At 37.3% G+C, this 15,492-nt stretch overlaps 1 protein-coding gene across 1 annotated transcript in view; it reads right to left on the bottom strand.

Moving 5' to 3' along the window:
• The window catches only part of PAXIP1 (PAX interacting protein 1), a 38,522-nt gene that overhangs the window by 9,064 nt on the left and 13,966 nt on the right, over nucleotides 1–15,492 (bottom strand). The window contains exons 5-13 of the mRNA XM_072854722.1: nucleotides 15,265–15,378; nucleotides 10,767–11,408; nucleotides 7,207–7,924; nucleotides 6,289–6,383; nucleotides 5,221–5,316; nucleotides 4,746–4,883; nucleotides 3,214–3,335; nucleotides 2,477–2,661; nucleotides 2,299–2,342 (exon numbers count right to left, since the gene is read on the bottom strand). Coding sequence (XP_072710823.1) covers nucleotides 2,299–2,342; nucleotides 2,477–2,661; nucleotides 3,214–3,335; nucleotides 4,746–4,883; nucleotides 5,221–5,316; nucleotides 6,289–6,383; nucleotides 7,207–7,924; nucleotides 10,767–11,408; nucleotides 15,265–15,378 — 2,154 coding nt within the window. The remainder of the gene's footprint in view (nucleotides 1–2,298; nucleotides 2,343–2,476; nucleotides 2,662–3,213; nucleotides 3,336–4,745; nucleotides 4,884–5,220; nucleotides 5,317–6,288; nucleotides 6,384–7,206; nucleotides 7,925–10,766; nucleotides 11,409–15,264; nucleotides 15,379–15,492) is intronic.

Below are 15,492 nucleotides of genomic sequence, written 5' to 3'. Positions count from 1 at the left end.
AGAAAGAGACTGAAAAACCTGTCCATTTGTTAAATACACAAAGACTATAATATTCTTCCAAATGCTTAAATACCAACAGAAAATACTGGCACCTGTGTTTTAAACACTCAAGTTCCCTGGCTACATAAACAGAAACTCCAGCGGATGCTCAGGTACTCACTGGATAGACACTCCTGTTTCCCCAGTACCAGATCAGCCACTAGAGCATTTGCCCAGGAGTAGAGAAATGTAGCTTTTCGGCTCTCCCTGGCCTGAGTAACTTGAAACCACAGCTCTCACTTGCAGGAGCATGTGACATCTATTCCTTTTTAACCTTCAAATCTACACCTGAAATTTAATGACAAATGGTAGAGGCACATGACCAGAAAGATAGGCGGCATTATTCCAGCCTCGCTGTGAGGATGGTCCTTTGGGAGGAACTGGCCACAGGGGTTTGTTCCCTGCTCTCAGGGACATGCATTTTTATGCTAGACAATCACTAGTAAGAGCAGCTGGAAAGAAAAGCGCACATGCTCACTTTTTGATAGATGTTTCAACTATGAAAATGCAAAAGGTAGATGGCATCAACATTGTCTGACACACATCTGTCCTCAAAAGAGGGTCCCATACTTTAAATCCCAAGACAAATAGAAATACCTGCTATGAAGGCAGTGAAGTACCTTGCCTGACACTTCTGCATGCCCTGCATTTTCTATTACCAAATCATACGTGGGCATCCTGAGGGGAGCTGGACAAGATTACCTCCAGAAGTCCCTTTCGATCTAAGTTACAAGATTCTCACTTCGCATGAGCAAGAAGGGTCCCCATATAGTAAACACAGAAAGGGAGGTACTAAATTAGGCTTTCTGACCCCTAAGTTCTCTCCATTTGCCACATAAGACAAAACATGGACCACCACCTGGTCTGACTGAGTCACACAAAGTCACATGCCCGATTTTAAGATGAGCTCATCTGCAGTGTGGACACAAAGAGTGGTGGTAACAAACCCAAAAGTGAGTTAGTTAAAAGCTATTTTAAATACTAATAGCGCCTACTGAACCTCTTCAAGGATTTTATTTTGCCACTAGTATTTTGCCACTTCTTCAGGAAAATACAAAGTACACAAATTTTTAAAGGCAGTTAATTTCCTAAAAATTAGTTTCCTACAGGCCCACAAAACAATTCCACAGGGGTCTATAAGTAGAAGAAAATTTCAAACTTATGCCCAGGGATATAGTAGTGGCTATTTCTAAAGCTGAAAGGTATTAAAACAACAAATAGTGCCCAGACCCCATTTAAAGTATTAGTACAAATTAAGTTATGACAGTTACTAAGCTCCTCTTTTCTGAAGAGTATACAAAACAACTGAGATAAGAAGTGATCCAGAACACAAGACATACGGCAAAATGTTTTTGTGCAATATAAAATGTTATCTGACAGTCATCTGTTGTACAAATGAACTGAAAGCTCACTAGCTCAAATTGGGATTTACCTACATCAAGACAGACACTGTGAAAACAGTTATCAAGTATAAATCTGAAATGGGAAGAGAATTTACAATACAAAAACTGAAATAGTTTTCTACATATTCAGAACAAGGAAACAGTTCAGAAGATAAGTTGCAGTTTCCACCTCAGCTCTTACACCTGTCTCATGTTTTGCATGTTTCACAGAAAACATTACACCACAAAAACTAAATGTTTTCTATCTATTTTAAGGCACACGTATCCTTACTGTTGTTCATTTACACTGCTGTTATTTCCAGGATTATCAACTACACTTTTAAAAGCAAGATATATTTTAAATTAGAAAAGATATGGTATATATGCCCATGGTTTTAGTTCTTAGAATATTTCAAAGAGATTATATAAAGTAGTTCTACCCTTAATTTACATTATCTATCCCATTTAAAATTTAGTCAATATTCTAACAAAATTCTTACTGATTTTTAGTGCTCTGCCTTAAAAAACATTATGTGGCCTGATTTTCAAATAGTGTTAGGTACTGACTCAAAAAATATGAAGCCCTTTCTAAAGGTCTGATGTAAAAATTGAAGAGTGAAGCACTAGCCAAGATGTCTCAGAAGTAACTTGATTTTGTATATCTCAGTGCAGGTTCTTAGTTCTGCAAAACATTATTTCTGATTTCTCAAAATAAAATAGAAGAACACTAGCAAGAAGTACAGCCAGGAGATTCAGTCAGGTCTGTGTAAGTCCCTCTGGTATGTCGCTCACATCATATACACACGTGCTCACACATGAAAAACACTGAAGTATAATCTTATAAAAATAGCTGTATATATGCAATAATTCAACATACCATTAGAAGTTCTGGTGATACCTTTAATGGGACTCTCCAAGCATCTAGGAAATGAAGAACAAAACAAAAATGAAACCACTGCAAAGTTATTTATAACAGAAGACATGTGCTTCTACTGATTAAACAGGTACATATATAAATGCTACAGAAAACAGGATTTTGGGACTGAAACTCTTACCCAAAAGGTTTAGAACTAGATGTTGACTAGGAGAAAGTGGATCTTGAAGACTGAATACTGTATACCGACTGTGCTGTATCTGCCGTAAAGCTTCAAAATTTCCTAGCAGTATGTCACAGAGCCATTGCGCATTTACACACGGTATTCTCCACTCTTTAGCTTTCTCATACTTCAAGCCACTGGGCCTTATTGTTCAGAGATGAAGAAAAAAATATCATATTTCAATAAAACAGGTCAAATAGCAGTTTCTAATAATAAACCTAAAATACCAGTATTTCTGTGTTGGCCTATTATCTATTTTAACTGTGACAAAGTAGATACTCTGAAAAAATACTTTTGCTTTACGTGCTAAAACGAGTCAATTAGGGGAGTATTCCTGCCCCAATGGAATCAAGTTAGACCTGGATTTAACTTAGTTTTCCCTCTCTCAACGTTTTAAAACAATTATTTAAAAAAATATATATTTTACTGAGACATGATATAACAGTCAGCATCACTTACAAAATATTGTAAAACAGTGAAATTAGAAATGTCTCTTCTTTTGCCTGTCTTCAGAAGGCCAAATTTATCATGTAACAGTGTGCAGTAACTTAGTTCAAGAAACAACATCACTAAGTTTATTGCTATCAAATCGCAAAATTTATTAAAATTAACATTCTTCTAATGAGATGTAATTAGCACCTCACGTTACGAAAAGCACTAACTGGCAACAGGCAACGTGGAGATAAACCACTTACTCTTTACAGATGAGAACTGTATTGCTGCGACACAGATAGCCTGTGTATTTGGCACCTGCTAGGTAGGCCATTAGTTTGAGGTCATCTCTGTCACTATCAACAAATCCTGTCACAGAGATTATCTGCAGATAGAAAGAGACAGTTACAAATAACTGAACATAGATGGTACTTACAAAACACTCCTGTTGAAAACAGTTTTCTGTTCCTAACTTTTTTACATTACAATGAAATAGTATCATAACTGGCATATAGGCACTTAACGTGGCATAGGCGCATAACATGGAGTATAGGCACTTAATTAAAACATGGCTTGTAGAACACAAAGTACAATTTAAAAGTGATTTGTCTATACATGAACATTTCAGGTTTCCAGCACTAGTTCTGACTCAGGAAGAATCATTTTCATTCTGCTGATCAGCTTTTTCTCATTTAGAAAACTACAGTTTTACTATGAAAGAGCCCACAGCTAGTTTTCTTCTCACACATCAGCTCTTTCTTCTGCTGCTGTTTATATTCAGGGAGACAGAGAAACGCTTACACTTCCTTGCCCTACTCTACTTTTAAAAATCTCCTGAACGCTCTGCTCTACCCTGCCATGAAGCCAAATAAACTGTGCCAGCTGATTACAGGTGGTGAAGTGTAATTCCACCTCTCCCGTTCTTATCCTTAGTCTTGTCCTAGTCTTGCCAAGTTTTCATTTTTGCCATTCTCTCCTTTTGGAGAGAATGGAGGAAAAGGCAACAGCAGTTTTGTTGTTGATAATAAACTACATTTATTACATTACATATTACATTTACTACTAACCACTGTGTTCACATGCATATTATTATACTCTTATTTTCCCAAACCTGTATTTCTTTTTATGCCTTTTAGAACAGGCTAGTAGCAAGGCTGTCATCCCGTATGGCTGCATCCAGCACAAAGAAATCCAGTGCCAAGACATACTTTGGCATCTTGTTTTATGTTGCACAGAGTATTTCAAGATGCATCCGATTCAACTGCAAGTTTATGTTTCAACCCCATAAAATTCAGCTTCCCCATTGCTCCTCATTGCACAGGCTACTGGAACTGTGACCTCCTATTCTCCGACTAACAGCACAGGCTTCCTTTTCTGATATTTGCTAGGTATTGACCCAGAAAAAGAAAAACCCTCAAAAAATCCCCTCAAAATATTGGGGTATGGTAAAGGAAGTGTATACCATTAGACATGCTGTTAGTAAAAAACTACGCAGCTTGGATTCCTGTCATCTTGCTACGTATAACTCACATAATCTTTGCACCTCAGTTTCTAAGAGAATAATTCACAAACACAGGTGTTACTCCTCACCACTTGGAACACCGTAAGACTTTCAAAGCACTCTGAATCACCCAGTACTACGCACCTCATCAACACAGGACCTTAAGATTAACAGAAGCTTTTCCTCCGAGACAAAAGAAATGTGTATTTTGCTTTGAGTAAGCACTTTCTAGCTATGTTTTAATACTGCTCATGTAATGAACCATGCATTTGTTAGAAGTAAGCTGCTTCTTACATGTTGAGAGCATGGCTTTCCTCCTGGTGGAAATGCCACTGGAAAATGAAGGGCTCGATGAGGCGGTACCATTTTCTTCTTCTTCAAGATTGAGTTCAGCCAATGTGCTGTAATACATCTCTTCCTTTCTCTTAAAGCCTATGAATACATGCATAAACAGCTTTTAAAAAAATCAAAATACACCTTTATTTTAAACTTTTTCTACAATACAAAGCATCAATTTTAATAGTTTGTTTTTCTCTACTTTTTCAGGATCCTTCTTCTCATAGCATCTTCCTCAGTGTTCTCTGGAATAAATCTACTACATGCATTATGGAAATTTGTTATACCGTAAACCACAAATCATAAAAAAGCACGTCATGAAAAACTTTCATGTTATACCTACAATCTAAAGCATGAAGTACCTACTGAAAAGCCTTACCTTTCCAGTAATAAAATGAAAGCATGCATGAATACACGTTACTAGTTTGCTTACCTGAGCATACATGTTACTGACTTGGCTTTCACAAAGAAGATGTGTACATCTGCTTGTAAGGGTAGGGTCCACTGTCCCACCATGTGCTTGAATGATCTGGTAACAGAACAAACCCAAAACTTCTAATATATATAACAATTTTAAAATTACCCTAAGAAACAGTCTGAAATTAAAGTCTACCCTTTAGGACACTGCCACCATTAGCGTGATTTCACTGAAGAGTTACCCCCCCAAAAAAGGTTTGTTATCTAGCTTAAAAACATTTTGGGGAAAAAAAAAAATAATGGAGAAAACAAAATTAAATATGCACCTTTTCACTGAGCTACAAAAAGTCTATTCTTTTTAGAATCAATTAAAAAACCAAATAAAGATATATAAACAAAAGTAACCCTTCTCATGTTTTTTATTTTTGCAGTATAACTACTAAACAATTTTTCATGAACTATTCAATTCTATCTCAGCAATAAACACAAGTGCTGTTAAAAATGTCAACAGCTTACTTGATTATGCAAAATTGTAGGGAAAATTCAACTATAAAATCCATCAGAAGTTTCTGAAGAACATCAAAGTCCTCTCATTTAGGAAAGGATACAATCAGATTTTTCTGAAAAATAGAAGTTGGCAAAAAATAGAAACACTCTATTCCTCCATCTTATTCACTCAGGTGGATGCCTCAACAGGCTACTAAATGCCAAAATTATATGCAAAAAAATAGTCTTTTTATACAATCAAGTTAAAGATAGAGAGCAATGCAATATTACGTTTGCTGCACTACAGCTGCCTGATTAATAGCATAAATAGTTGGGAAATAGTTAAGGCTATAACTTATTTAGCCAGTGTTCTGACTAAGAACCTAATTCAACCAGGTTGCACATCTAAATCATTTTGATTACTTTTTCTGGTCAGCTGCAGTTGAGTAATGCTTTTTAGGTTGTAACACAAACATTACACAAAAGGATGCCTAAAGAAAAGTGAACCGTGCTGAAATACTTCAAATCATTCCTTTTAGGATTTAGTTACTATGACATTATCTTACCATAATTTTTTAAAAATACAGCAGAATCTTACCCGTTTCCAGGTCGCTAACAGCTGTTTGTCAGACATCTGTTCTGGGTAATCGGCAATTGCAAAGACACAGCCCAGTAGGAAATACTCTTCTGGAACTGGAATAGTTTGGCACATAAAAGAATAAGAAATTAAATACTTACAAGTCTGAAGAGTTCATCTCAGAACATATTTTCTACACTAATCTTTCCTAACCAGGTTATAAACTTCATTCAATTTTGAAGTAAATCTTTCTTGGAAAAAGTAGGATCCAAAATGTCAAAGCTGACAGCCACATCTAAAGGCACACTTCAGCCCAGGGTTTGTTTTTGTTCTGGGTGGTTTTTTTCCTGGAGGAAGGGGGGCTAAAGGGGTAGAAGGAAGGAGCACCAAAAGGAAAGCATAAGACAACAACTCACTCTCTTACATAGATCAGCTATGAAGAATCAAAGCAATCAAAAAGCTTTCTAGTTCTACTAGCATGGACAGAATTCAAAGCAAGGTATGACAACTTTCTATCTGATACTGAATCCTCATTAATGTGCTAGTATTTCCAAAATTTAAGCTGTCTTTCCAGTTGTTATCCTCTTTGAAAGCTTCCCCTTTCCCTTCTTACAAAGGAAAAAAGAAATTAAAAAAATTATGGTATGCATAGACCAACACTGTTCTCATAGCGTAATTTATACGCTAGTGGCATAAAGTATATATTTGAAAAGAGAAAGTTCTCAGTGCTCTCAGGCTTTTCAGATTTCCGCATCATCCTTAGTTATAATTTAAATCTGTTGCCTAAAAATTAGTAAAACGGGTGCCAAGCCATGAATGGCGTTTCTAAGTCTTACAATCCCATACTGTAAACACAGCATTATTTTTTTATATTCTAACCCACATTATGTCATGTCATTAGCGACTCTTTTCCAGGATCAGAATGCAATAATTACTAACTCTCCGCTGCTGGATCATGTCCAAAAAGCGGCTGCTGTTGCAGTTGTTGCTGCTGGTGGTGTTGTGGCTGCTGGGCTGCAACTTGATGCTGTAGTGCTTGAGATGTCTGAGTTAAGTGTTGTGTTGCCTGATTCTGCATTTGCTGTTGCTGATGCTGTTGGTGCAATCGCTGTAAGTGCTGCTGCTGCAATTGCTGCTGCTGTATTTGCTGCTGCTGATGTTGCAGCTGTTGTTGTTGCAGATTCTGTTGCTGTAGCTGCTGCAATTGCTGCTGCTGTAGCTGCTGCTGCTGCAACTGATGAAGTTGCTGTTGCAAAGCATGCTGCTGTTGGAATTGGAGCTGTTGCTGAGGTCGGTGTAGCTGCTGTTGCGCATGTAACGGCTGCTGTGGAAACTGAAGCTGCTGTTGTGCGAACTGGTGCTGCTGATGAACTTGCTGTTGCTGTTGTGAAAACTGATGAGGCTGTTGCTGCTGGAAAGACTGCTGGGAAATCTGGGGTTGTTGCTGCTGTTGCTGTTGTAGCTGCATAAGTTGTTGAGGTTGAAGGTGTAAAAGAGGATGGTGCTGTTGTTGCTGTGCTTGATGTGACTGCTGTAATAAATGTGTCTCTGGTGTTAGTTTCACTTGACTAAACAGCACCGCATTTGGATGTCCCTGTTGGCTATGATTTACTTGTTGTTCTAAACTTTTTGTAGGTGCTGAAAGTGATTGTAATATCTAGAAAACAAAGATTAGTTTTGTGACCTTTTTGTTGTCATTCAGTTTTAAAAATATTTAAAGAACTACTGGGAAAATACAATTCTCAAAAGAAAAGAACCCTATGCTTAAATACATTGTGAGCTAAACAAAAATCTTTAATTGTTAATAGCAAAATGAAAAGACAGGACTTACACATAGAAAAGCATGGAGCTACATGTGGCTCCTAATATAAAGCAATGAACATTTTTAGCAAAATTTAAGATTAAAACCCATCCCTGTATTATTGATGATAGCTCCAATAGCATTATGACTATTAACACTATATTAATAATTACATAGATCAGCTCAATCAACTGTAATATTCATTTTACAATCCTGCTGGCCTGTTAAGTTCAAAGTTTAGTTCCATAGTCTTATTGTTTTTAACTTAGAAATTGCTAATAATGCTCTACTAATTAGTGCTGTTTGAAACTTAATACCACCTTGCTTCCTTTTGAACCAATTCAGGAATATTTAGCTCTATTTTTTAAACTGAGTCCCAAAATACAAAGAAAAACATTGATCTGCTGAGCACTGATAGTTTCTTGGAGGCGAAAAAAAAAACCTAACCAACCCATACCAATAATAGATTTTAGATTTGTAAAGAGTGCTGAAGTAATCTGGAGTTTGATTTCATTTTTAGATGTATAACTCACTGTTATCAGAAAAGGGAAAATTAGGCAAATTCCTAATAGATTAGGATTAGTTCTACATATTTATTAAAATATTTTAATATAAACTACTCATTAAAAATTAGAAGGAGCAATACGAAACTCTAGACTCGCCATTCATAAAGTCTTTTAAACATGAAATTAGCTTTGGTGAATCCTGCAAAGCTTGTTTACTTCACCCACACTATTTCATCACATACAGTGTAAACTTCAGTGATGTGTGTGTGCGAGAGAGGAATCAAAGCACATCACTAAAACACAAAGCCAATTAACTGTATCCTCTCAATGAGACATCCATCAACTCTTCATCAGAGGTGGCTCAAGTGTTTTTTGCAATGCACTTCGAAACATCTCAGGTTTCATCTAAGTAATTTTGATGCTGTTGGTACAGAATACATTTACAACCACAATTATCAATGCATCACCCATCACTAATGTCTAGACAGCACCACAGTATAAACATTCAACAACTAAAAATAACATACACAAAAAGAATGTTTCCGTGGCTCAGTATGAGGAGAGATCTTCATGCTGCTCTCCACAAGAAGTCCCAAAACTCAAAATTACAGAAGCTTCAGGACACATATTTCAAAATAAAGGGATAAAACTTTCAAAAGTATCCTAGGGCTATATTCAGAAAGTAACTTTGTATCTGCAAAATGCCTTATTATTACAGGTCTTGCCATTCAGCAGACATCTGAGGTTCAAATTAAACGTTAACTTTCCAAGATTGTGCACCAAGACATGGAATCCACCCAAGACAGGTACCCAAGCAGGATACAAAGTACAATTTACCCTAGCCAGAGGGAAGTTATAAGGAAAAAGGTAGAATTGGTATTCCTCCCTCGAGGAAGCAGATTCACAATTCTAAGATGCAAAGCTTTTCTCCACGTGCTGGAGCTAGCACAGCAACCTACACAGCAGCCTGATATGGTACTTGAGAACAGCCCTTGCACACCACAGCCAAGTCCCTAGTCTAACAGACTTCTGGAGAACAAAGCCTAGCCGAAGCACGATACCATCAACTGCCTTGTAGCTCTACAAATATTACTTACAGAAAAATACTTCCACAGGGACACCGCTATAGAGTATTTGATAGTATGATGACTGGGTTGTAGATGTTGTGGTGTTCAGACGTGAAAGCATCAGCCAACTTACCAGCACTGGCCAACCAACCAGGGCTTTGGCGGTTCTGCTCAGTCCTTACCCTGAAGTCTCAGTCCTTAAACAATTCAAGGCACTGAGAAGAGGAATCTAAGACCCAGTTTTAAAAGGAAGCCTGCATTTCCATTTCATATTCAGAAGTCATATAGACAACAAAGAACCAACATTTCTCAGTGACTCCACTTCTTGTGTTTAAGTACTAGCTGTAAGCTTCTATATTATTCAGGCACCTTTGAAAGTTTTACCTTCAGATGAACATCCAAATAAATGCACCAGTACAATTATTTAAGTAAAAGATACGTCTAACATTTACCAGCATCTACTTTTCTCACATTCCCTTCCCATGAATATCTTGGAATTTCAATGCTGCAAGTTATTTCAGTGCATGCTCACTTGCTTTTTATTTTCTTCTAAAAATAAATCCAATACAAAAGCTGCAATTATTTCAACTATACGAGTGGCATAAGAACTTGTAAGTTAGGACTTCTGCATCATAATCCTGACTATACTATATAACAACTTAATGATGCCCAGCAGAACAACACAGTATAGAACTGAACCTACTGTGAGAACAATCAATTTCACAGTTTTATGTGTTTATCGCACAAATAATTCCTTGCACTGAATAAAAAGCTTGAAGGGTATGAAATCCGGTTTCCTGAACTAGCCAAATAATTCTAAATTAATGCATTTTTTTTTTTTATCTTAGCAAGAAATCAATACTGAAACTCTAAACCACACTACAGTTAAACACAGCTTCACTCTTCCAAACATTTTTCCAAATGCATTCTTACTTCTGTGAACCTGCTAGAAATGAAGTTACTTATTATGGAGAGGTTACTAATTTGGCCACACCTCCTAAGTAACATGGAGAACTTTTAATCCTTTGTACATTTAAAGAACAATAAAAGGAAACTGAAGTTCTTGGATACAATAGTTCCTAAGAAAAAGTCCAATATCTTATAAATTAAAAATCCAACACTTACATGCGCTACATTTGATGGTCTATTAATCTGCTGAATATCAGCACTATTAGTAATATTCCTTAACGTCCGCACGGCTGGACTCCACGTAGCCATCATTTCCTGTCGATCAGAACTTTGGGCACCTTGTACTGAAGCCATTAGATTGCCTCTCATATCTGAAGGCAAAATATTACCTGGCACTGGTGGGACATTGGCACATAAATTAATTAACCCAGAGTCTTTCCCTTGAGGCAACCTACGCTTTGCTGCAGATGCCTGTGGGACTTCAGCTGGTGTCCAATTCAAATTCCTTTCTTGCTTTTCTGGAGAGGAATCTGAAGAATCATCAAACATCAGTTCCCCTTTTGCCTTATCAGCACTAGTAGATTTTGGTGAAAAAACTTGATCACCCAAAGGTGATCCTTCTCGAGAAGATGCTGGGCTTGATAATTTTTCATCAGTACTAGCTTCATTTTGAGAATCTTGTTCTTCATTTTCTGCTTCCTCCTCCTCTTCCTCCTCCTCCTCTTCTTCCTCATATATAATTAAGCGAGGATGATAAGGAGTCTCTTCTTTTTTAGTCTTATCAGCTATAGAATCCAGTACCCAGTCTGGTGTCACAATTTTAATGCTGTCCCGTTTACAAGCACATTCGTATTTTTCCTGGGAAAAACAAAAAAAAAGAAAAGATTTTATTTAAAGACAAAAAATCCCAATTAACTTTTTTGAGGGCACAGCTAGAGCATGGAGAGGCAGATCACAAGAGGCTGTCCAATAACAGAAAGTGATCTCTCCCAGAACCAACAGGACAAACTACACTGCTGTGCATAACCACAAGTTCCAAGAGATTAAAACAAAAACCTCCACATTGACAATATAAAGGACTCAGGAGGCACAACTGCAGAAGATTAAGTCTTCACTTGCAAAAATACCACTACCCAAATTCTTCTCAAACCCAATCATCCAAGGATTTTAAAATCATGAAATTTGGTTCTGAAAAAGCCTTCAGAACTCCAGCAGCTAAGAACATCACAGGCAATACTAAGATGCAGCTGATTTTTAGGTGGACGTTAAGGCGAGTCTAAATATAGTTTACACTTACATTTTCTCCACTAAAAAAAGTAAAAAAACAAATTAACAAAAAAAACCACCATGAAAAAGCTTTTAGGGAAAAATCAGAATTTCACAATAAAGTATAGACAAATATTTACAAGGTGATCACTGAAAAAAAATGCATTTCAGCAGGAATACAAATCAGAAACCAGCCAGATATTTCCCATACACCTTCTCAGAAGCTGCAAACTGTAATGTTGCCCTCAACTTGAAAGTTACACTTCTGTCCAAATATTAACTAAATCCATTTCAATTAGAGGTTACAATGCTGACAAAGTAGAAAACTTTATCCCTCCCTCCTTCCTTATCATTTCATCATTTGAAGATATATACAAATAGTAAAACTTCACTGTTTCCTTTCCTAAGAAACTAGCACAGGATCAGTGCTCTATGTATTCAAGCATCCTCTTTGATGGAAACCCCTCACAAATATCAAGACAGTGGGGAAAAAAAAAAAAAGAAAACTTTCTTTAGAAGATTTGAAACTAATTTCAGGATCTAATATTTAAAAGTGATTGAACTGGGATTTTCTTTGTATGTCAAACAATACAAATTAACAACCAGCACATTTAGAGGAAATTAATTTAATTTAATGATTCTCTAGAGTTATTCCCTACAATGAAACTGTCATTCATACACAATAAAGAGATTACGGATGAAACCAAGTTTATTTGCAGATATGAGTTTTCATTCTTTCTTTGTGGTGAGAATTATTAAGAATCTTGTTGTATCATCTTGTGTATAGTCAAAGCAATCATTTAAGTTTTCACAATTGTCAAAACTGTTCTCATTACAAACTGCTGCGGATTCCCTTGTAGTAGTATGTCAGAGCAGCAGGACTAGAAGCATTTTAAGTAATCATCCTATAAAATGGTTCCCATTCAATGATTATGTAAATTAAACAAGATATTTATTTTATCCTACAGATATGAAATGCTAATGTGTTTTTTTCATTTGACTGGCAAGCTCCAGACAACATCCTTTGCTCTAAAAAGCTTATAATTTAAGGCAACACTTCTTAAATGTGTATCATTGCCTCTTAAAAACACTATTTTAGGTAGCAAAGCTCTTCATCCAGGCATTACATCTTGTTGTGATGGAGGAAACAACTAGGGTGGTGTTTGGTACACCCTTCCACAACTCTTCCACAGAAGATCATGCACTTAAAAAAACACCAACCCCGCCCCCCCCCCCCAAACCCTACAAAGGTTCTTATAGTTTTAAATGAAACAGGGAAGAAAAAGCATTTCCCATGTCCACACTTTCTCTTCTCCCAATGCCAGCCCATGTTTTATTCTAAAGCACTTTCCTATGTATTGCACGCATAAGTTTATTGTCATCCTACTAGCCACGTTTTTCTATATCTTAGTATTAGATAGTTTACATTAACTCCAAAATATTAAAAGGGTCACTGGTGGGACAATAATATACTCAATTTGTATAAAACAACATTTCAAACTTGACAAAGTTTTACAGATTTAGGTAAGGAGGTAGTGTATAGAACCTGATCTTAGAGTTACTCACATTCAAATAACTAACCTCTGTGACCCCTCCCACTGACTGGAAATTAAAAAAAATAGTGATGGAAATGTGCTCATGTTATTAAAGGACAAAAAATAAAACACACAAAAACAAAACCAAAAATTTGCTCCATCCAGCGCATTAACTAAAAGCATCCAAGCAATCATTTTTAAGTGAGCTTCAATTTGTTTGAAGTATTTTCAGTCTCTGAACAAACACACTAAATCAAATACAAATGTATTTCTTCTTCAGGAAGAGGAGCACCTGAACACTTCATGAAGTTTCAGTGAACTATTATAACCAAAGCCTTACTAGCATTATAGTAGAAAGGCTATTCTGATGTGCTCAATGCTGCTTTTAGCCATTTATCTGATCTTTCTGATTCAGTTTCTCCCTGATGATGATACCAGATTAGGAGGAGCTGTGGACTCCCTTGAGGGTACAGAAGCCTTACAGAGAGATTTGGATGGACTAGGGAGCTGGGCAATCACCAACTGTATGAAATTTAACAAGAGCAAGTGCCCGATTCTGCACCTGGGACGGGGTAACCCTGGTTATACATAAAAACTGGGGGACGAGAGGCTGGAGAGCAGCCCCGTGGAAAGAGATCTGGGGGTCTGGGTTGATGGCAAGTTGAACATAAGTCAACAGTGCACCCTGGCAGCCAAAAGGGACAACCATGTCCTGGGATGCATCAAGCACAGCATAGCTAGCCGGTCAAGGAAAGTGATTGACCCACTCTACACTGCACTGGTATGGCCCCACCTTGAGCACTGTGTGCAGTTTTGGGCGCCTCAATGTGAAAAGGACGTCAAACTACCAGTGTATCCAGAGGACGGCGACCAAGACGGTGAAAGGTCTTGAGGGCAAGCCTTATGAGGAGCAGCTGAGGTCACTTGGTTGTTCAGCTTGGAGAAGAGAAGGCTGAGGGGTGACCCTATTGCAGTCTACAACTTCCTCAAGGGGGGCAGAGGAGGGGGAGGTGCTGATCTCCTCTCTCTGATGACCAGCAATAGGACACGAGGAAATAGAATGAAGCTGTGTCAGAGGAAGTTCAGATTGAACATTAGGAAAAGGTTCTTCACTGAGAGGCTGGAGGCTGGGAAGCTGGAGAGGTCAGTGGAACAGGCTCCCCAGGGAAGCGGTCACTGCACCAAGCCTGTCAGAGTTCAAGGAGCATCTGGACAACGCTCTTAGTCATATAGTTGAGTTTAGGTAGTCCTGAGAGGAGCACGGAGGTGGACTCAATGATCCTTATGGCTCCTTTCCAACGTGAGATATTCTATGATTCTATGATGGGAGTGATCTGAAGTATGACTAGTTTATCAGCAGTTGGACAGGAATGCTGTGTGCTGTTTATCCTACCATCTCTCTTTAAGAGGAAAGACTTGAGGGATTTTGAGAGTTCTCTTTTCTTTAAGAAAAAAGAACAACAACAAAGAGGAAAATAACCTGTTCCTCCTTCTGCTCTCTTTATTCCTTTTTCCCTCATAACATTGAAGGGCATTTTATGCAATTTTTCAGTTTTGTCCTTCATTTTTCTTCCCTGATTCTGTACCTACAGATTTACAAATCACAATCACTAATGATTATGCCATGTTAAAATTAGGTTAAGACAAACAGAATAAAGAATAAAATGCTTTATTCGACCAGAAATACAAATACCAATATGAAATTGGACATCTATTGAATTAATCAGGCTTAAAGCCATGCAGAAAATAAATACTAACTGAATAGCTGCAATGCATAATTGTGTTGAATTTAGCTGTTCAAGACTAACAAACAGTCTTAAAAATCCTAACTTCAGGGAGATGGAAAATTTTTGATTATTCAAAAGCAAATGAGAGCTACAAGAAGAAGAATTGTACATGTAATAAACTCTTACCCCCTTTGGCTCAGGCACAATCAAATGAGTACACTTCTTATTGAGGCTCAGCTGGCAATTCCCGCCATAAAATGTAATCAAAGCCCACAGCGTACTTCGGTCTTCAGATGAAACCTAAAAGGAAGGTAAATAAGCCCTTTAGTTCTATGCAACCAGCTGCCTTCTGCTTGAAGAATTTTAGTACAATCCATGACATACCATTTACAAGTCTGGCTAATGTAGTACCTA

Source organism: Ciconia boyciana, chromosome 2, assembly GCF_034638445.1.
Source record: "Ciconia boyciana chromosome 2, ASM3463844v1, whole genome shotgun sequence".
Lineage (NCBI taxonomy): Eukaryota > Metazoa > Chordata > Aves > Ciconiiformes > Ciconiidae > Ciconia > Ciconia boyciana.
This window is presented reverse-complemented; position numbering and strand designations above follow the sequence as displayed.